This window comes from Asterias rubens, chromosome 14 (genome assembly GCF_902459465.1).
Source record: "Asterias rubens chromosome 14, eAstRub1.3, whole genome shotgun sequence".
NCBI lineage: Eukaryota > Metazoa > Echinodermata > Asteroidea > Forcipulatida > Asteriidae > Asterias > Asterias rubens.
In genome coordinates this window covers 14,127,678-14,148,700 of record NC_047075.1, presented here as the reverse complement: position 1 = coordinate 14,148,700, position 21,023 = coordinate 14,127,678, and the positions used below count along the sequence as shown (strand labels likewise).

General features: G+C 38.7%; 2 protein-coding genes across 2 annotated transcripts; one reads left to right on the top strand and one right to left on the bottom strand.

Annotated features, from left to right (window-relative positions):
* Nucleotides 1–319: 319 nt before the first annotated feature.
* Nucleotides 320–940, top strand: LOC117299209 (ATP-dependent DNA helicase RecQ-like). Its single transcript, XM_033782667.1, has one exon. It carries the CDS (start codon nt 320–322, stop codon nt 938–940), a length of 621 nt encoding a protein of 206 aa, XP_033638558.1.
* A 3,910-nt stretch (nt 941–4,850) lies between these two features.
* LOC117299208 lies at nt 4,851–15,129 on the bottom strand. The gene is made up of 9 exons (XM_033782666.1): nt 15,124–15,129; nt 14,346–14,476; nt 13,880–14,018; nt 13,048–13,156; nt 9,192–9,341; nt 7,186–7,892; nt 6,386–6,640; nt 5,698–5,955; nt 4,851–5,534 (listed from the first exon to the last, which is right to left on the bottom strand). Exons 1-9 carry the CDS (start codon nt 15,127–15,129, stop codon nt 4,851–4,853), a joined length of 2,439 nt encoding a protein of 812 aa, XP_033638557.1.
* Nucleotides 15,130–21,023: the final 5,894 nt, after the last annotated feature.

Below are 21,023 nucleotides of genomic sequence, written 5' to 3'. Positions count from 1 at the left end.
TTGTATACATGTGGCCTTAATTAATTGACAATCAAGCTTTACAAGGTTTTTTTTTCATTCAACTTTTTAAAATACTTGTAATTGTTTGCAGCAATGTCATGAAAGGGATTTTATTTTAATCACTTAAAAGAGAGCTAGATTATCTAAATGAGGTTTTGCAAATATCAATACATGTACATTGTATGTGTTATTGTTTTAACCAAATAATAATTACTTCCTTTTCTACTGTGAACAGGAAAAAGCCAAGAACTTTTAGTCAAACAAATTATGGATAATCCACATTTTTAAATTAACATAATTTTTTTTTTTAAATTTAAACATGGGTCATTCATCAACCAAGAGTTCAGCATTCCGGAAGTGCTATGGCCAGCTGGGACAGCTACGCTCCATCCTGAACCAGTCAACTTGCGTTGTGGCGATGACAGCGACAGCAACAACCACAGTGAGGCGCACAATAGTTGACAGTTTGGGGATGAGGAACTACAGCTTAATTGAAGTAAGTCCTGAACGGCATAACATTAAGTATGTGGTTTTCAAGACAGCAGATAAGAACTTTGAATCCGTCTTCAAATGGATTGCCGATGAGATTTTGGAGAAGGGCCGTTCGACAGAGCGAATGATACTGTACTGCCAGTCAAGGAAGAATGTCAGCGAGCTTCACTCCTTTTTCTGCTCTCTTCTCCCAAAGGTGTTGTATGCCTTCTTTGAAATGTATCACACGAACACTGAAGGAGATGTTCAAAAGAAGATCATCAATAGTTTTGCCCAAGAAGACGGCGAGGTCCGCATATTGTTTGCAACCATAGATGTACGTGGGCTTCACACGGTTATATTGGTAGGTCACCCAACAGAATTGGATGACCTTATGCAGTTAAGTGGGCGGGCAGGTCGGGATGGCACTCAGAGTGTGGCAATCGTTGTGAACTACCCCGGGTGCTAGCGCTAGTTTGAAAACTAGTGAGGGCATGAAGGCATTCATGAAAGGAGAGGAATGTAGACGACAGGCGATCAATAACAACTTCCCATCAAGTGGTGAGGAAAAAGTCATTGTTCCACACAACTGCTGTGACATTTGCGCAAGAAAATGTACATGTGATGAAGACACATGCTCGGCCAAACCATCACATGCTGAACAGAAGATAAAGGATATCGTGCTACATGGGCTAGCAAAACCTGAATGGAGAGTCGTGACTGTGGAGGACAGCAATGTTTCGGAACTCAAAGAAAACCTGCATGAGTACAGAGACACATTATTGACAGACAGTAGTGAACATCTGTACACAAGTGAAGACTTAGCATGTGGACTTTCTGAAATGAATCTCACAGAAGTAGTCAATGAATGTCACATCGTTTTCCCCTTCAGTGACTTTTGTGACAGATACTCATTTGCCCGCAAGGATATCGCCTTAGAAGTGTGGAACACTGTTAAATTAATTATTTATGACCAAAGTATGCCGTCGACTGATGATGTTGCTGGTTTGTTTGAGTCTGACACATACTCAGATATTTCTGAAGAGGATGCCTTTAATGGGGAGTATGCTGAGGTTGAGGTTAATTATACCAGTGAAAGTGATTAAATAGCAACACTCATGTTACATTTTGTCACATAATCAGTATCTTGAAAACACTTGGTTGCTCCAATGATGCGTAATTTTTTGAGCTGCAAACTGTTCTGAATCATTTAACTCAATACGAGAAGCAAAAAAAATAGAATTAAAATTGAACTTTTATACAATTTCTTGCATGAATTCGTTTTCCTGATATTCTACATTATGCACCTTAGGCAGGAATGTGATTTCACCTTTTTTATCTAATTTCCTGTTTTCTATTTTTTTTTTTTTTAACCCCCCCCCCCCTCCCAAATTTGTTTTCTTTTTCTAGTATTAAATATCAAGAAATAGAGGTATAACCAACATTGGGCCCGGATTGCTTAGAAGGGCTTTAAAACCAATGACAAATTTTAATAATTGTGCTCATGATTGCAATTTTGTGAGCTTACATGGTCTCTTGCCTTGCACTCGGAGTCTCTTTTTTTCAACAGCCTATCACATACTATATGCCATAGGAGCTTTCAGTTTGAATTATGCGATTTTTTATACTGTTGCACATGTGAAGCATGAAACAACTTTTCAATTTAGCTGATTTGGCGAAGTTCTTTTATTTTCTCAACTGTCCATGTGCAGACTTCAAAACAAAGGACACATTGATTTTCTTACTGTTCAAAGCACTTTCATGATTTTTGACAAACTGTACAGTTGCATGCCTGATGTTCTTAAATGTGAAGGCCACTTTGGATATGTGGAGAAAAAAAATGTCTACTGTTCTTGTTTAACATTGTCAACTGAAATCATGAATTGGCCTCTTTAAGAGATTACAGGAGATACATTATAATTATATATATAGAAAAGTTTGCGGTAACACCATGTAATAACAATCTCTAAATGAGTTGGGGTGGTTCTGAAAAGAACCGTTGGATTAACTCGACGTTTCGATCAGTATGCTCTGATCGTCTTCTGGAGAATGCGATCAGAGCATACTGATCAAAACGTCGAGTTAATCCAACGGTTCTTTTCAGAACCACCCCAACTCATTGAGAGATTGTTATTACATGGTGTTACCGCAAACTTTTCTATATCTTACTTCCACCATGCAAAGTTTCAAATCCTACTTATAATTATATACACACATTGGGGTTGCTATTTGTGTCTGACTATTATACATAGTATGCATTTACTTCAGTGCACATTATTTTATACAGCTTGCCTTTACAGTGTTTACATTTATGCACATAAAGGATGCTGTTTGCATGGTTTACTAAAGTATTCGGTTAAGTGCACTAAAACCTATTTTTAACTCAACCATCATTGCATCATTAACACCAAAATAATGACCAAAACAGTTAATGCACACATTTTCCCATTTTATAGGCCTATGTTTTTTTCAAACAAACTTTTCAACTAATAAGTCAAAATGATAATTGGTGCTTAAATATTTTTGAGAAAATTTACTAATGAATTGTTCAGATGTGCAAACTTAAATGCAAATTTTTGTTGGTTGAGGTTTCAATTTTTTAATAAAGTCTCATTTTACTTGGTGTTTCAATTCTATACATAACGTTATTTGTATATAGTGTAATAACTAATAACTTATCAAGTCTTCTGGTCACATATGAAGATTCAAACAGCTACGTAAAATATGACTAGTAACTAAGCAGTTTTGTATACCTTTCAAAATTCACTTGATGTAAGGCTTTCTAATGGACTATTCGAAACTATTTACAGTTGAGTTATGAGGGCATTGTTTAATATCACGTTTTCACCTGAGGTTGTTTTTAAAACCAAAAATAACTGTACTTAATTATTTTAATGGCACTTGAATTTTGACCATTTCAATTAAATGATGATTTTTTGGTTGTAGTCAATGACTATGTGTACATGTATTTGTTTATGTCCATATTCAATCAAGTGTAAACCATTATTAGCAAACTTTAAGCTGTAGGCACACTGTCCAAACAATGATCAAAATACAAGTCCAATTCAGATAGTACTGTGTGTTCTCCAATACGACACTATTTCAGAGGGAAGTAGTCAACATGTGTTATTATATTAATTTCATGAACAGTGAGTTTTTACACTGAAACAAAACAATGATTGTCCTTTCTCCATCCTGTTGTAATAATAAGCACAGTGAACTTGTCTCAATTTTTAAACAACTATTATTGTATCATTGCCAAAGGTTCAAGACAAAAACATGTTAAGTAGGTCTTCTTGTTTTTTTCTTTTTCAAACTGTTCAACATGTAGTCAAATAAAAAAAAAGGCTGCTGAAAACGTTAACAACCAAGTAAGATTGTTGGTGACAAACAAGTTTTATAGTATGTTGTAGTTTGCCAACCTCAATGCAAATCTGCTTTTTTTCATGGCATTCTATGTATACTAGCAATGAACAATTTCATCCAGCATTTTTGCATAGCAAAATATTTTTACTAAAACAAATTTTTTGCATCCTGAATGGTAACATTGAGTAGCAAATGATCATTTTGAAAAGCAACTGACACATTGTGCATAGCCTTTTGTTACTGTAACAACCAACAAGTTACTGTTTCTTACACATGAAGTCAGACTGAGGCATAGTTTTATCTTGTGGTGTGCTGGTCACATGTAAATTCCTAGTCAAAAACAGTTTACATGTATGTGGCTATATATCACTGGACAGCATCTAGGCAGTAAATGTATACCTTTCAAAATTTAAATGATTACCTGCAACTATTTACAATTGAGTTACAAAGGCTTCATCTGTTGTTTTAAGTTTTACATACAAGTTCTTTCACTAAAAAATACATGTAATTATGTACCTAACTATTTTGATGGCACTTGAAATGGATGTTATTAAAATGAATGTCTTTCAATCAATGAAACACTTATCTGTTGTGTATCTATGTTCAGATTCAATCAAGTGTGGACTATTATTAGCAAACTTTAAGCTGTACACACACTGTCCAAACAATGATCAAAAGACCAGTCAAACTTTGTCTGGCCCGGTTATCTTGCAGTAATTCACGTTGTTTTTGAAAGGGCTAATGAGTCCCTTTTCGCATTTAAATTATATCTCTTGCTTTTAATGAAACTTGCCACAGGAAAAAAACAAAGAGACATTTGATTTTTAAATAATCACAAAAGATTTTGTAAGAAGAGTTGCATTTCTTAGAGAAGCAGTGTGGTTACGACTTAAATTTCTTCAGAAGTTAGTGTAGTGTACAATAACTTATAAGACATTACCAACTTAGTGAACATTTGGATGTCAACCAACATTGGCCCTTCTTGTTGTACGGTGTAGGCTGCTAAAGATTGTTCAATCAGTTGTTTCATTGTGCTTTGCCATATGCTTCAAAGCGAGTTTCATCCACTTGTTAAGGTCTGGAACGCTGACTGTTGAAAGCATTGAGGAGGGAAAGTCTGGGAAATGGAAGTGTTTCCTTCCGGGCTGGACATCAAACACTCCATCTTTGTGAAGCTCCATGGCAAGGTCCAGTTGGTTCTGTGTGATCTTGGTTGGGTGTTTCCCTGACGGCTTGTGAATTCTTGCTTGCTGATTTACCGAGGTTAGGAGTTCATCAATGATTTGTGCTGAACGGCTTATGCGATCAATGCTGTTCTTGGTAACTTTCCCCCTCAGACCCCCACAGTTCTCCTTAAAAACTCTATTTTGATGTTCTATTTCACGATCTACCTCGATGTTTTGTTTTATTTGGCCTGTCTTATTAACAAATCTACTCCATTTTAGCTCATAGGCCGATCTGGGGGTGAGAAAACAGCCAACCTGTGCCAACAAACGAAGAACCTGGTAGCTGTACTTGGGTTTGTTGGCTGCCTTGAAGTGAACCACCAAGAACTTGTATAGACGAATTATTCTGTCCCCATCACCCATCTGACGAGCATCAGTGAAACCGTAGGCCAGCATACCCATACTAAGTGCTGTTCTGGAGTAGTTGAAAACAGCATCCTTTTGAAGTGGCAGGTTTTGGTCGTGCTGGCTCTTGAATTCCAGGATGTATATTTTTCATGTGATTTTGTAGGCCTCGTTGTGTTATGTATGTCTTCTTGCAATTTGGACAAGACAATTTGGATGTGTCTTGTTTCATTTCATTGATGCTTGGGAGGGCGTACTTATTGACAATGTCTTCAAGAACCATGTTTACATAGTGGCTACGGTCAGGGTGGACTCCGAATTGAAACTGATTCCGAGTTGGTTGGTCATTGATTGAGTCGATCCCAAAGTACTTCATAGAAGCAGCTATCACTAGGGCAGTGGTGTATTGACTTATGAGGTCTGCAGCTGCATTGATGTTCCTCATCGGGTCACTAGTGATTCTGCGTGCCTCCAAGAAGTTCCGAGCCGCGTATAAGGTTCCCTTGTCACCACTGGAAGTCGTATTATACAAGTGCAACCATATCACCTGGTAAACAAAGAAAATTGTTACTTCAACATTGAGGTATACAATATTTTGTTGGTACCCTTTTTTTTTGGTAGGGGGAGGGTAGGGTGACCCTAACTTTTTGATGCCAAAAGATGCTTGACCCCAGGGAGATGGATGTTCTTCATTCTTTCCATGTTGGAGGAAAGTGGCTGGTATTTGGTGGCAACTTGTCAGTTGAATACCCTCCTCTCTTATTCTGTTTTTATGAAATATTTACTAGCCACTTTTGTTCTTTGAAACTGCATCTATTCGCAAGAATGCCAGATTAATTTTAGATTGAAGGTTTCTCTCATTCTGTAAGAAAATTTAAGCTTAAGCAGACCCCCCCCCTCCAAAAAAAAAAATTAAAAATAATAAAATACAGGAGGAAACGATACATATGTTTGCCTTGTGGGTTTGGTAAACCTACCTGGTAAAAGTTTGCCAAGGCGTGGAAGTCTGCAATGACTGGTACAATGCCTTTCAGCTTCTCACTGTGGGTTGTTGAATTCCGCTGTTCTCCCCTAAAAGTGCTTTCTCTCTCGCATGTGAGCAGATCCCCTGCGCTGATAACTGGGGTGACTTGTTCTGTACCATGGCCAGGTACATACTTGTGCAGATGATGCATGATGTTATAAATGCCGTTTGTGTCATTTTCGCTCTCCATCAGCACTCCTAGGTTTACCTGATCAAAAAAATAGGGTACAAATAAGTGGATCAAACTCTAGCTTCCAAGTGCAATTTCTGATTTGCTCACTTTGTATGAGGTATCAAACTGCACACAAACTTTATACAGAATTGTGAGTCCCCATTTGTTTTAGAATAACAGTCATTTGGAAAAATGGGAAGTTAATTTCAAATTGTGTGTTATGTTGTTATGTTCCTGTTTGTTATTTTTGTTCTTTGAAGGGCTACATTTACAAGAATGATAAAATAGCAATTGCTCAGTTGAAACAATAATTATTGTTCCTATGTGGATGTAACATAAAGCTGCAAGTTTTACTAAAGTAATAACTTTTAGAGTTGTTTCAAAAACCCACTAAAAAATCGTCAAAATTAAAAAGAGTTGCTCTGAAACGAGTTGTCAAATTAAAATTAAAAATTATTTGTTTTTGCATGAAAATTTGCGCAATTGAAAAACTATGTTAAACTCATTTTGAATACTTCTGACTCGGGTGAGAAAAAAAAGGAAGTGAAATGTCCAAAAGTACACACAAGACACAGACTTACTATTTTCGATTTCCTCTTGAGTTCAGTCATGTGTGCATGCTGAATATGCCCTGGCAAGTGTTCATTAAACCACTTCAATGACGGTATGTGTTTGCTGATGATGTTACCAATCAACACGATCCAGTCCTGTTTCAGAAGTTTATTGTCACTCAGTGTTGGCCGAAACTGAGCAATGTCAAGTGATGACATAGTTGAAGTTGGTTTATCATTTGGCAAGTGGTGCCCATTCACTCTATTCTGAACAGCTATCATTTGCACCATATGCAAATCACTGCCATGTTTCTCTCGTGAAGTGTGTCGTGGATGAAGCACAATGTCAGCATTGTCCATGATGAGTTGATATCCATTATCCGTCCTCTGAGGTGGTTCATCCCCATGCTCTTTTACTTCCCTCTCCAATGCTTCTGCCTGGCTTGTTTCATTTGCCCATTTCAACACATCCTCATCGAAGTCAGCACCGAAGTCAGCACCGAAGTCAACCTGCCGCTGCATCACTGTTTGGTAGCTAGAGCATACAAATCTAGAGCTGAGATGTTTGAAGGCACTTCGTTTAGCACTACTCTGCTTCAGAGTTAGGGCTGTTAACACCTGGTGAGCGTTAATGTATTTGGACCGGCAGTTTAGAAGGATTGCAGCTGCAGTGGTTATCCCTGGTAGCAGCACTGCATGAGTTTTTTGTTTATTTCTTCTCAACTCAGCACTTTCAGCTGCAGCATGCGAGACAGCAGAAAATAGAGGGTTAGATTATCTTTTATAAACAGTTTTTGTAAAGGCACTGGACACTATTGGTAATTACTCAAAATAGTTGTTAGCATAAAAACTTACTTGATATTTTGGTAACAAGCAATGGAGAGCTGTTGATAGTATAAAACATTGTGAGAAAAGGCCCTCTGAAGTAACAGAGTTTTCACGAAATAACTAATTTTTCCACTAAGACATTTGATTTCAAGCACCTGAAAGCACACAACTTTGTGTGTCAAGTGAGAAGTCAGTGGCCTCTGACAATTACCAATAGTGTTCACTGTCTGTAACATCTGCAGAGAAAAATCACATTTATAATAATAATAATAATCATCATATAATAACATTTACACCATAAGGCATTTGAAGCTATTTTTTGTATTGTACTTTTGTTTACAACGATCTGTACAAAGAGATTTCTACCTCCATGTTTAAACAATGAGGGAAAGGTTTAACTCTGAATTGGATTATAAATAAGCAACTTTTAATTAAACAGGCATGCTTTTGTTTATTGTAATCAATTTAAGGATTACGTTTCCCATAAGGGCCCTAACATACAGATTAACTAACACCACCATCATGACCATATAACCACACACAATCATGAATGTAACTAGCAGATTTTTGTTTAAGGGCAATGGCGGATGATTTCATCAAACCATTTCCCCCACGTAAACACTGGTTTGAGTTTGCACACAGTTTTGACTTATTAATGGAAAACAGTTTTACTTAGCCGTGTACATGTCGCTATTATGCTACAGTCGAGTTTTCCGATTAGAAAAGAAACTTCCCCTGGATGCTGGAACCATTTGGAAGACCGTTCTATTTAAACTTTTGGAACCAAAACCCTGTCAATATTATCCCTGTAACTTTTTTCACGCTCCTAAATTAAATTAGTCACACGAAACAAACTGACCTTCTACGTAAACGACTCTATATTAACAGTGAAACACAGAATATTTTATAGATTGCCATCGAATTGAAATGTAGTGTACTAGTGCCATTTTCTTTTTAAATTGGGGATGTTGTCTTCTTGACTTGATTGTGAGTAAGGCATGGGCATAAAGCAAAAGGGGACTCATGAACAGAACATTCCATCAACAAATGTGGTTTTAAGAAACCTGCTTTCCCCTCCTCATATACGTATAGCTGGTCAACTTTGTCTATGGTGAATTTCCTTCTTTCTTCAACGCCGTGCACTCTCTGGCAATTTGGCGCATTACAAATAAAGTTATTAATTGAGTTTAAAAATTAATCGAACTTACTTTGCGGGTCGATGGGGTTCCTGGTGAATATACAGCCTTCCTCTTGTGATCTTTTAATAGGGTTCTGACGTGTGTACGTGGACTTGCACTGGAAGTTGCAGCAGAAGCTGATGATGCAGACGTGGAATATTTGGCTGTAGCTGCCGAGAACTGTTATTTAATTTCGTTCCCTATCACTTTGCCCTTTCGCCACTTGGCAACTTTGGAATCACATTGTTCACATATATTCATACTGGCGGTTGGTGTGATTTCTTCTCCCAAAATTGTGCATAATACCGATAATAGCTGACTGTCTTTCTTTAATTTCGAAATTATGTGCAACATCTTCTACAATTAACAAGTTCTCTGCCGCAAATAAAACACCATCGAATTTTGCCGAGGCGGCCACGGCCCGGCGGCGGTCCAGTGGCCAGGGAAGCCATTGTTATTATAATACATTGCAAACTTTTCGGATTTCCACCGCACAACAACAAACGCACATGTGCATTTCCCGGGTTCCCGCGGCAGCAGCGATGTTTACTCGGACAACGATGCATGCAAGTTACCAGGCTGGCCCGCTTCTCTGTTTCCAGTTGTGCGCGTGCGTAGTATTTTGTTGACCCACACGTTGAATATGTATACGGCGGTCACATAACGCAAACATGTACACGGACCAAGATGTTTCTCCGGGGAGCGGTGAGTGAACTAAGAGCGGTGAGTGAACTAAGTCATGTTAGTCGGTGCGGATTGAGTCGGTGCGGGCGCTGTTGGTGAATTGGCCGCGATGTGCGTGAAAAGGGAAACGAGAAACGTCTTGCACAAAGACTAGTCACAAGGTCTCATTCACAAAAGAAGGTACACAAACGGACAGCGCCCTCTAGGTTCGTGGATTAAACTAACACTAGGCCTTCAAAATACAAGTACAACCCTGACAACAGAGACTATCAATATTTTAGCAGGGCTGATAATTTTCTTTATAAATTTTAAACTAACTAAACAGTTGATACAAAATGTGATGATATAAACTACTCACCTTCTTACAGAAGAACCAAAGTTTCACGCTTAGAATGTGAACAAATGAGACATGACAGAACTGCGGTGACTAGTGTTCTAGTAAGATGAGTAATTGCAGAGTTGTAGTCCCGTCCGACACCACCATCGCGACGACCGGCGGTACGTGGATTCATCCCATGCATACGCTGCGTGCCCCTGGCTCGTCGGCTCGGAAACCCCGTCAACAAAGTTGTCGGTACACGGTCCGAAATTGCCTCCCGCGTAAAATAAAAAGAAGCCAAATATCTCTTTTAGTTTAAAGATTACTTCAAACAAAAGTCTAAATTCTGATAAGGTTTCGATAAGTGATACTTACACAAGATAGCGTAACACATAATGATTAATTACATGAACGTACCAAAAACTTGTGATGTTGTCTGCTTCACTTTTCTGTTTACATTGCACGTCATTTTTTATTTAGCTGATTACTCTATTTTTAGATGAACACTCAGAAGGGGGTCATTGCGCAAGACAATGCTCGCTGGTTCCAGTGTTTTTAAACAAACACGAAAGTGTAATAGATGAGGGGACCAGTCTACTCTTTGGTTGCGTTGATTCTGCTGCCTGGAAGGACGACAGGTAATGAACGAAACCATTTCACAAAAGGGTTGCAAAAAGTTCATTTTGTCTTTACTATTCGTGTACAGCCGCAATAAATTTTTGTGTGATGCTAAAAACTTCGTAATCTGTGGTGCTGAAAACTGTGTAATCTGTGTTGTAGTACTGCCGGCACTTGTTAGCATTTGTTTGACAAACTAGAAAGTAGACATGACGAAGGGAAAGCTGTGGTGGCTGGTTAAAGAAGAAGATGAAATTTACATCCATTGTAGCGACCCCAAATCAAAGGGGTCTGCTGACAAAAGCGGCTCCCCTCTCCGTCAATACGGCAGTGGGCCGCATAGACGAATTTCACATGTAGTTGGGCATGTTACCTCTGTGAGTGTGGCAAGGTCCAGCACTAGTCTTCAAGTTCCTCGGAACAGAACTTTGGTGGAAGCAGTATTGGTAAGTTTAACAGCTGTACAAGCTTAGGATTCACCGTGTTCACCACCCAATTTTATTTAAAAGAAATGTAATAATAAATATAAAATAAACAAGTAACAAGCAATCACTCATTCATGTTCATTTTCGTTTCTGTAATTTTTTTTTTTATTGACAGTTAGTGTGGACAAGTTGTTACAGATATATATAACATACAAAGAAAAATTAAGAAACACAATTTCATACTTAATAATAACACTAAGTCTAATGCATGTCACCTGTCAAATTGTGGTAGGTAGGCCCTAGGCCTAGTACAATGTATTTACTTATTTGGGTCTACCATCTATCTCTACACTATTATTAGTTAGGCCTAGTATATAGCCACCATTTTACTTCCATAAATAAATACGTTATTTAAAAGTATGAACTTAACAGCTTAAAGGAACACGCTGCCATGGATCGGACGAGTTGGTTTTTAAAAAGCGTTTGAAACCGTTTGTTATGAAATGCATATGGTTAGAAAGATGTTCTTAACTTAAGTAGAACATAATGATCCACGCAAGTATCACTGAACTCAAAATAGCACGGTTTTCCTTTTACGTCATGTATGGGCGTAAAAAATTTGACTCCCGTGTTGGTAGACGAGGTCAAAGGAAAACCGTGCATTTTTGAGGCATATTTGTGTATATCATTGTTTTCTACTTTAACAACATCTTTCTACACCTAGGCCCTATGCATTGTAACAAACAATTATGGAATGCTTTTCAAAGACCAACTCGACCGTTCAAAGGCAACGTATTCCTTTAACAAATATAATTATATGACTTATTAATCCATGTGCATGTGTATTTGTATTTTACCAGTTCAAATTTAGTGGAAATGTGACAGGCTGGATAATAATCATTTTTAAATGTCCATTGTTGAGGGTAACAGAGAGAAGATTACAAGACATTAATTGGTATAACCCCTATATAACCATTTTCTTATTTTAGCTTCCCCCCCCCCCCCCCTGGATAAACACTTTCTCTTTTTAGCCCCCCCCTTTGTAAAGTAACACCTTGATGCGCTCTCTAATTAGAACAATAAAACATGTGCTAAAACTTTCCTAATGCAAGCCACACACTCAGTATGCAGACCGACAGTAAAGAGTGAACACCACACAAAGTTCTGCTCTTGCTTCAGTTTAATCTGCCCCTTGCTTGGTCTGTTGTGGATTTGGTAAGTCAAAGAGAACACTTATTTCTCACTTTTAATTATCTTGTTAAAGTTCCCAGTGTGTAATTTAACATTTAGATGAAAATGGATTGGTATTTTGACAAAGGTTTGTAACAAGAATGACACCCAAAAGATCGACACAATTCTACTCAACAACAATACTTACTTTGAGTGAGTACTTTCAGCGCCTTTCACAACTTCAGCAGACGACATTTCACTCGCTTTCACTCTACTCCAATCATTTTCCACGATTTCTCGCCAGTGCGTCCATGTGTGCGTGGAACGGTACTGAGTGTCTGCCATCTTGAATGAATTATATACGACTGTTCCATGACCCAAGTTGCAACAACACGAAACAGCCATACAACTTTAATAGTTCATCCTCGTCCAAAGGGTTTTTATTAAGAGTGAAAATGGTTTGAGTTGCAACTCGTCGCGCTTACGACGTGTTTGGTGAAATGGATTGTGGAACTCGTCGCAGCCGCGACGTGTCTTAGTCTGCGACGCATCGCAAACCCCCAAGTGTTCTCCCCAATTTTCTTATTTTTTAGCGGCAGTGACATTATAGCTGAGCAGGGATCATTTTTACGATTTCTTTTTTGTTTTAAGGCATGAATTATATACTTACAGTTATCGGCTTCCTCAAAACACTTTTCGGTACACATGGTTGCCTGACTGGTGGAGGTTCTTAATGTCTTTACTTTTGACATGAGGTGGGCAAATGCCTCTGTCCCTCTCTAGGAAATCAAGCAGGACATAAAACCGGTGACTACATTGATCAGTGTAAGGTTTAACAGCTCAAATGTAATAATCTAAATATGTCTCATTAAAAAGATTACAAGATTTGTCAAAGTGGTTTTTTAATCTTGGCTTTGCTGGTAGTGTCAAACTTATAACGCATGAAAAAAAAAAAAAAAAAAAAGAACTTCTGTCATTTTCAATGTGTTTGTACTTTTTTTATGTGAGTCACTGGTAAAGACGGTGAGTTTCTACCTGTTGAAACCAATGACTGAAAAGAAAAAAGGATCCTAGTGTTTTAACAGCGATGTCATCCTCACTTTTCTTTCATGTAGAATTAATCGTTTGTATTTGTATAGAGTATTATGATTATGGCATGGACCACATACTCTCCATTTTAGGCTCAGACGAATGGATCATGGACACACAGACTGGTGCTTTGATGTTTTTCTGAGGTCATGATCCAGATGCAGAGACCAATAAAGCAAAACCCACAAGTGTAAGATTTAAATCTTTATTTGATGTCTGGTGTGATTATGATATCACCTAACAGTTAGGCCTGTGTTACCAACCAGTACATGTTATTACCTGTGAAGCTCATCCATCTGAGAACAGACCCCGACTGTTGTGCGTTCTGTAATATTTTTATTTGGCGCCTTTTTTCATTGAGCTCATTTTGTATTATTTAAATGTTTATTGTAAAGGTAAATATATATACTCACGTCAATCTCGTGCTTATAGTAGATGTGCGTGTCCACTCGCGCAAGTTCCTTGGCTGGGCAGCCGGGATAGGGACAGTCGGCTGTTCGGGGTGGAGGCCTGGATCTGTTAGTGAAGGGACGGGGTTTGGAGATTGGTTTGCTGTTGAATGGTGCACAATGGGGCAAGAAATTATAGTGGGTGTTAACATTATTTGTTTCAATAATTTAAATTTACATTTTACCTGCAGAGTTGAGTGGCCCACCGTAAAGTGGGTGGATATGGTCAGCTAAGTAGCTTGTTTCGTAGCAGTCATCAGAAAAAGTTCAGATTTGAATGGAGTGTACAAGGTAAGCAGCCATATTGCAGTGCTTTTTTAACTGATCAGTGACGTGAAAACTTGCAAAGTCATGCACTGAAATTGTCCAGCACCGTTAATCATTTTAAGGCTCATGATATTGTTCAGGGGAATATTTTGTTTTAAGTTACCCTTTCCTTGCAATGTAGATATATGTCATCCGCTTCTTTTTGTCTCTAAGTTTATGAACCCTTATGATATGGTGACTCAGCCCGATCACTTTGCTGTCGCAAAGGGGGCATTCCCTCCTGGATCGTACAGACTGAAAGAGAGAACATTGAGTTAAAATTAATTCTTACCCAAAAATACAACAATTGTCAACATTAAGAGGATGAGAAAATGTGAATTTATAAGAATAAGAACCTTTTATGGCACAACTCTCTGATATAAAAGTTGCTTCTTGAATGATAAATTTTCCTATACCCTTTGATAGCTAGCTCCTGATATTGTGTGTAGAGTATTTTTGACAATATGACACCCCCCCCCCCCCCCCCCTTATTGTTTTTGGACTCCCTAGGTCAAATGTAAAGGTCATTATTACTAAAAAAAAAAAAGACTTGTTGTCCGAGTAAAAACTCGAGAAGCACTTGGCATATCAACTCTAAACTTTGTGTGGGGATTGGTCTTGGAACTCAAATATGATTTGACATGGGATAGTCCAAAAATCAAAAACAACAAATTAAATCAATAACAAAAAAGGAACTGAACTGAAAATGTCAACAACAATGACATATCAAAACGAACGACTGCAAGCTGAGATTTTAACAAAAGTATGAGATTCCTGTGCATTCTTTCTGCTATGAAAATGTTTTGTAGGTTTTCAAACTTGTTTGAGAGCTCATTTAAGATGTACAAGCATGATAACAATCCTTAATACACCAGCTTCATGATATGCGATATTTGGCTCACTCTCATTCTGACCCGTTCTCACCCCAGTCACCACCTTTTTAAATGAAATTTTCACAGGTTTGTATGGTAGACTACAAAACAATAGGCTCCAATTGCCAAACGTGTACGATGCCTTTAAGCAGCATCCAGCATCAGTCTTGTATTCTCCTGAGCATACTGACTGAAAACGTCAAGTTACTAATCACCAGTTCTTTTCAGAACCACTGCAACTCCTTGAGAGATTTATTTTAAGGGTCATACTGCTAAGAAAGTACGCCTTGCTTTATCATCAAGTGAGTCTGAATCCTTGAATCTGATTTGTCAGCAACTGCACGAGCAAGTCCAATACTTCTTGCATGTTGGATATGGGACAATCGAGTTAGTAATTTATATCAGTGATTGTTATTCTGTTGCTGGGCATGCGCAAGGAGAATGTCAAAAAGATTGTATACATGGTGTTCGAAACAGCTTTACATTTTGTGTAGTGTATACCTTAAACAAGCACAATCCTCTGAGTTAGAGCAGACCAATACGCAGGATGTGCCATGGGCCGTACAATACAGGTTTACATTACACCTCTTGTTTCCATGAGTTAACCAATCAAAATAAACGATTCTAGTTTACTTGAAGACAAAATTCTATATTGTAGTAAATGCTGTTCTTGCAAAAAAATATATATATATTTTTTCCAGAACTTGGGATACACTTAGACTAAAGGAATAAAAAGGCTCAAAAAAAGACCTTGCCCAATACAATTACTTTGTTAGTTATAAGCCGGGAAAAAATGTGTACCCTTCCAATTTGTACAGAATCAGAAACAGGTTAAAAAAACATTAAAAACATTAAAACTTTACACAGCGGTTTCTATTAGAAGAATTACTTTTATTTTATACTTTATTACCACAAACAACAACAACTCATAATGAAAATGGTAATGCTATAAAAAATAAACAAGTATCAATTATCCGTTCGCCTGGATATTAAACCCACCCACCATCATACCCCGTCCCCGGGGGATGCCCGTGCACCCCCCCTCCCCCAACCAGTCGACTACCCACCATACCCCGCTCAACATGTTATTGTCGTTTGCCAGCAATAACTTCAGTTTCCTTTATACATGTACCACACAGCTAAAACTGAGATTATGGTGTCTCCGTTACAATGTGATAGATACTTTTGGATCGTATATGAAAACAAAAAATCTGATTCGAGAAATTGAAGTTATACATTAAACTATGAACTTTTCCCACCACTTAAACATGCAAAGACTATAGAAAGTTCATTATCTTTTGAGATAAAACACTGTGTCACGCTTTGGCCCCCTTATTTATGATAAGACCCAAAAACATCAAAATTAGTTGTTTGTACATGTAGTTGGCTGCATAAAACATCCTTGATTGCTTTACACATTTGTTGAGATTTTAGTGTTGTATGCGTACTGAGTTCATGTCGAGCTGTTGTATGATGTTACAGCTCATCGATACTTTATGTTAATTTCAGGTCATGGGGTGTTTACCACCAAATCATTCCAAAGGGGAGATTTCATGCTAGAATATCGAGGAGAGCTGATTTCCCACAGAGAAGCACTGCTCAGGGAAAAAAAGTACATAGGCACACATGGTATATTTTTGTACTTTTTCAAGAATAGGCAACATGGTACAATGTGGTAAGTAGCGCATGTTATTCACTGTTCAAACATTTATTGCATTTTAACCTTGCAATGGGGCACCTGTTTGATCATCCTGCCACAAAGGTGTGGCAAGCCCATTTGATAGGTTAAGACTAAGAGGGTCTGTTCTGCCGGGCTCAAGATCACAAGACCTTTATTCACAAAAGCCCATTGACCCATTGAACCTAGAGCGAGGGTTAGACACAAAATGCCTTACCACCAAGCTGTAGTAGTGCTCTGTGGCCCACGTGCCTCAGAGATAGGAGTTTGTGCATGACCTATGAGTTTTTTTTTTCACCACCCCTCCTGACAAAATTGACGACCCCGTTGATTGACACCCCTCCTAAAACGTGTGTGTTGGTACACTGCAGGATATTACAGAGTATCACGGGGTTGGGATGTACCATTTTGAAATGGTTATGTTTTTCTTGATATGTGCCAAAGCACTGTGGTTGGGTGCATCGCTGCATCGGTGCATTACCACAAACAACAACAACTCATAATGAAAATGGTAATGCTATAAAAAATAAACAAGTATCAATTATCCGTTCGCCTGGATATTAAACCCACCCACCATCATACCCCGTCCCCGGGGGATGCCCGTGCACCCCCCCTCCCCCAACCAGTCGACTACCCACCATACCCCGCTCAACATGTTATTGTCGTTTGCCAGCAATAACTTCAGTTTCCTTTATACATGTACCACACAGCTAAAACTGAGATTATGGTGTCTCCGTTACAATGTGATAGATACTTTTGGATCGTATATGAAAACAAAAAATCTGATTCGAGAAATTGAAGTTATACATTAAACTATGAACTTTTCCCACCACTTAAACATGCAAAGACTATAGAAAGTTCATTATCTTTTGAGATAAAACACTGTGTCACGCTTTGGCCCCCTTATTTATGATAAGACCCAAAAACATCAAAATTAGTTGTTTGTACATGTAGTTGGCTGCATAAAACATCCTTGATTGCTTTACACATTTGTTGAGATTTTAGTGTTGTATGCGTACTGAGTTCATGTCGAGCTGTTGTATGATGTTACAGCTCATCGATACTTTATGTTAATTTCAGGTCATGGGGTGTTTACCACCAAATCATTCCAAAGGGGAGATTTCATGCTAGAATATCGAGGAGAGCTGATTTCCCACAGAGAAGCACTGCTCAGGGAAAAAAAGTACATAGGCACACATGGTATATTTTTGTACTTTTTCAAGAATAGGCAACATGGTACAATGTGGTAAGTAGCGCATGTTATTCACTGTTCAAACATTTATTGCATTTTAACCTTGCAATGGGGCACCTGTTTGATCATCCTGCCACAAAGGTGTGGCAAGCCCATTTGATAGGTTAAGACTAAGAGGGTCTGTTCTGCCGGGCTCAAGATCACAAGACCTTTATTCACAAAAGCCCATTGACCCATTGAACCTAGAGCGAGGGTTAGACACAAAATGCCTTACCACCAAGCTGTAGTAGTGCTCTGTGGCCCACGTGCCTCAGAGATAGGAGTTTGTGCATGACCTATGAGTTTTTTTTTTTCACCACCCCTCCTGACAAAATTGACGACCCCGTTGATTGACACCCCTCCTAAAACGTGTGTGTTGGTACACTGCAGGATATTACAGAGTATCACGGGGTTGGGATGTACCATTTTGAAATGGTTATGTTTTTCTTGATATGTGCCAAAGCACTGTGGTTGGGTGCATCGCTGCAAGGTTTTAAATACAAAAGTTCAATTTAATGGAAAGTAATAAATGTTTTGGATTAAAACAAAAAACAAAACCACACTTTCAAATAAGTGTTTCTTTTAAATTTATCCCTTTTTCTCAGTATTGATGGAACACATTCTACAGGATTTGGCAGGATGATCAATGATGCCACTTTGCCAGATGCAAACTGCAAGATTATGATATTTTCTGGTTGTACAGTGGGACCACAAGCTGGTGTACATCTGTGTGTGTTTGCCATCAAAACAATTGAACCTGGCTCAGAGCTGAGGTATGACTATGGAATGAAGGACCTCCTTTGGCGTAAAAAGGTATGAGGGTGTTTTAATATAAAAATTCAAATATATTTATATTAGAAATATTATTGACCTAATCATGGTATTACAAATTTGAAGTCATTTTAAGGCGACAGAGCCAACTGTCATTGTTAAAAGTGTAAGCCATTTTTTATTTTTGTTTGTTTTTTTTGGAAACTTGAAACAAAGTTTCAAAAACTGAGTAATTTTATCTTACAGTAAATTGCAGCTAAATCCCCTTGAGCTGAAAAATGTATAATTGATTAATTCCTTTGTTTTGCCACAGTGAAGGTCTCGAGTAGCAATTTCCACACAAATTTTGATGTACATATGTATGTTATTGTTTTTTCCCCTGTTTTTCACAAGGCATGAATAATGTTGACATAGAAACTTAAAATAAATACTACTGAATAAACTTTCTTTTGTATTCCTAGCAGCATATAAGGCCATACAAGGAGCTCAGGTCTGTACCAGGAGTTGAACAGTCTTCTCTTGCCCAGCTTTCTTTTTGTGGACTGAAATTGGTAAATATCAAGTGTTTATCATCTCGTTCAGATATTTCTTTACAAAAATCGAGCTTATAATAAACAAAGGTTTTGTAAATGTTTCACAATTATTTATACAGGGGGTTGGGGATCTGTATGCAAGGGTCTGTGTATTGTAGGACATAGGCTTTGGAGCTGGAAGGTTAAGGGGGAGGGGCTTTGAGGAGATCATGCTTGTTACCGACTTAATAACAATGGCCAAAGGAAAAAAGAGCAAGTATGTTGCACTTTTTGTTTTTATGTCAAACAAGCTTCACACCCTTGGTGTATTACGATTTCCCAGACTGCAGCAATAAATAGTGAGGGTAGGCTAATGATGATCGGTAATCATGATGAAATAACTATTTAAGCGAGAGGTTAAGCAAATTATAATTCATGCATTAAAAAATGTTGACACTATTCTGTAGATTGGAGGGGATGAGGACTCGACTAAAGAAAAAAAATGCCCCAGAAGCAGCAGCGAGAGATCCCTCGACGGTAACAAGCAATCCACTAAGAGTGGCTCAGACAAACCATCCCTTTGTAGCCAGGATGAACATTCCCTCGGCAGTGATGGACCCCTTGGCAATGATGGACGACCCCCTCCGCAATGATGGACGACCCCTCAGCAATGATGGAGGACCCCTCAGCAATAATGGACAACCCCTGAGCAGTGATGGACGACCTCTCAGCAATGATGGACGACCCCTCAGCAACGATGGACGACCCCTCAGCAATGATGGACGACCCCTCAGCAATGATGGACGACCCTTCAGCAAAAATGGACAACCCCTGAGCAGTGATGGACGACCTCTCAGCAATGATGGACGACCCCTCAGCAATGATGGACGACCTCTCAGCAATGATGGACGACCCCTCAGCATTGATGGACGACCCCTCAGCAGTGATGGACGACCCCTCAGCAATGATGGACTACCTCTCAGCAATGATGGACGACCCCTCAGCAATGATGGACGACCCCTCAGCAGTGATGGACGACCCCTCAGCAATGATGGACGACCCCTCAGCAATGATGGACGACCCCTCAGCAGTGATGAACGACCCCTCAGCAATGATGGACGACCCCTCAACAATGATGGACGACCCTTCAGCAATAATAGACAACCCCTGAGAAGTGATGGACGACCTCTCAGCAATGATGGACGACCTCTCAGCAATAATGGACGACCGTACCAGCAGGAAGGATTTGTGGGGTACTTTAGATGTGAGGTACCAAACTGTACTCTGATGCTTTCCGAGGTCCCCATTAATAATACCCCTCAACGGTTGGACACTAATACCCCTCAATGGTTGGACACAAATATAACCCCACATTGGTTGGACACTGATATAACCCCACAATATTTGGACACTAATACAACCCTACAATATTTGGACACGAATACCACTCAATGGTTGGACACTAATATAGCCCCACATTGGTTGGACACTAATACAACCCCACATTGTTTGGACACTATTAACCCTCAATGGTTGGACACTGGTATAACCCCACATTGTTTGGACACTAATATAAACCCCACATTGTTTGGACACTAAAACACCCCACATTGTTTGTTTTTTTCGTTTGAAGAACAATATAAGTGTCCATCGAATCAAATTTATGAATAAAGTAAAACATCCACGGAATTAGGGTTTCTTTAAAGTAACCAAAGTACTTGTGCACATTCATTTCATT

Excerpts from the sequence above, each read along its gene's own strand:
- LOC117299208 (XM_033782666.1), bottom strand. Across the intron at positions 9,342-13,047 it reads TTTTGAGGAAGCCGATAACT|TTCTCGGCAGCTACAGCCAA; the intron begins GTAAGTATATAA and ends ATTAAATAACAG. Across the intron at positions 5,535-5,697 it reads ACCCTGACCGTAGCCACTAT|AGCCAGCACGACCAAAACCT; the intron begins GTAAACATGGTT and ends CTGGAATTCAAG.
- LOC117299209 (XM_033782667.1), top strand. The coding sequence starts at position 320 with ATGGGTCATTCATCAACCAAGAGTTCAGCATTCCGGAAGTGCTATGGC.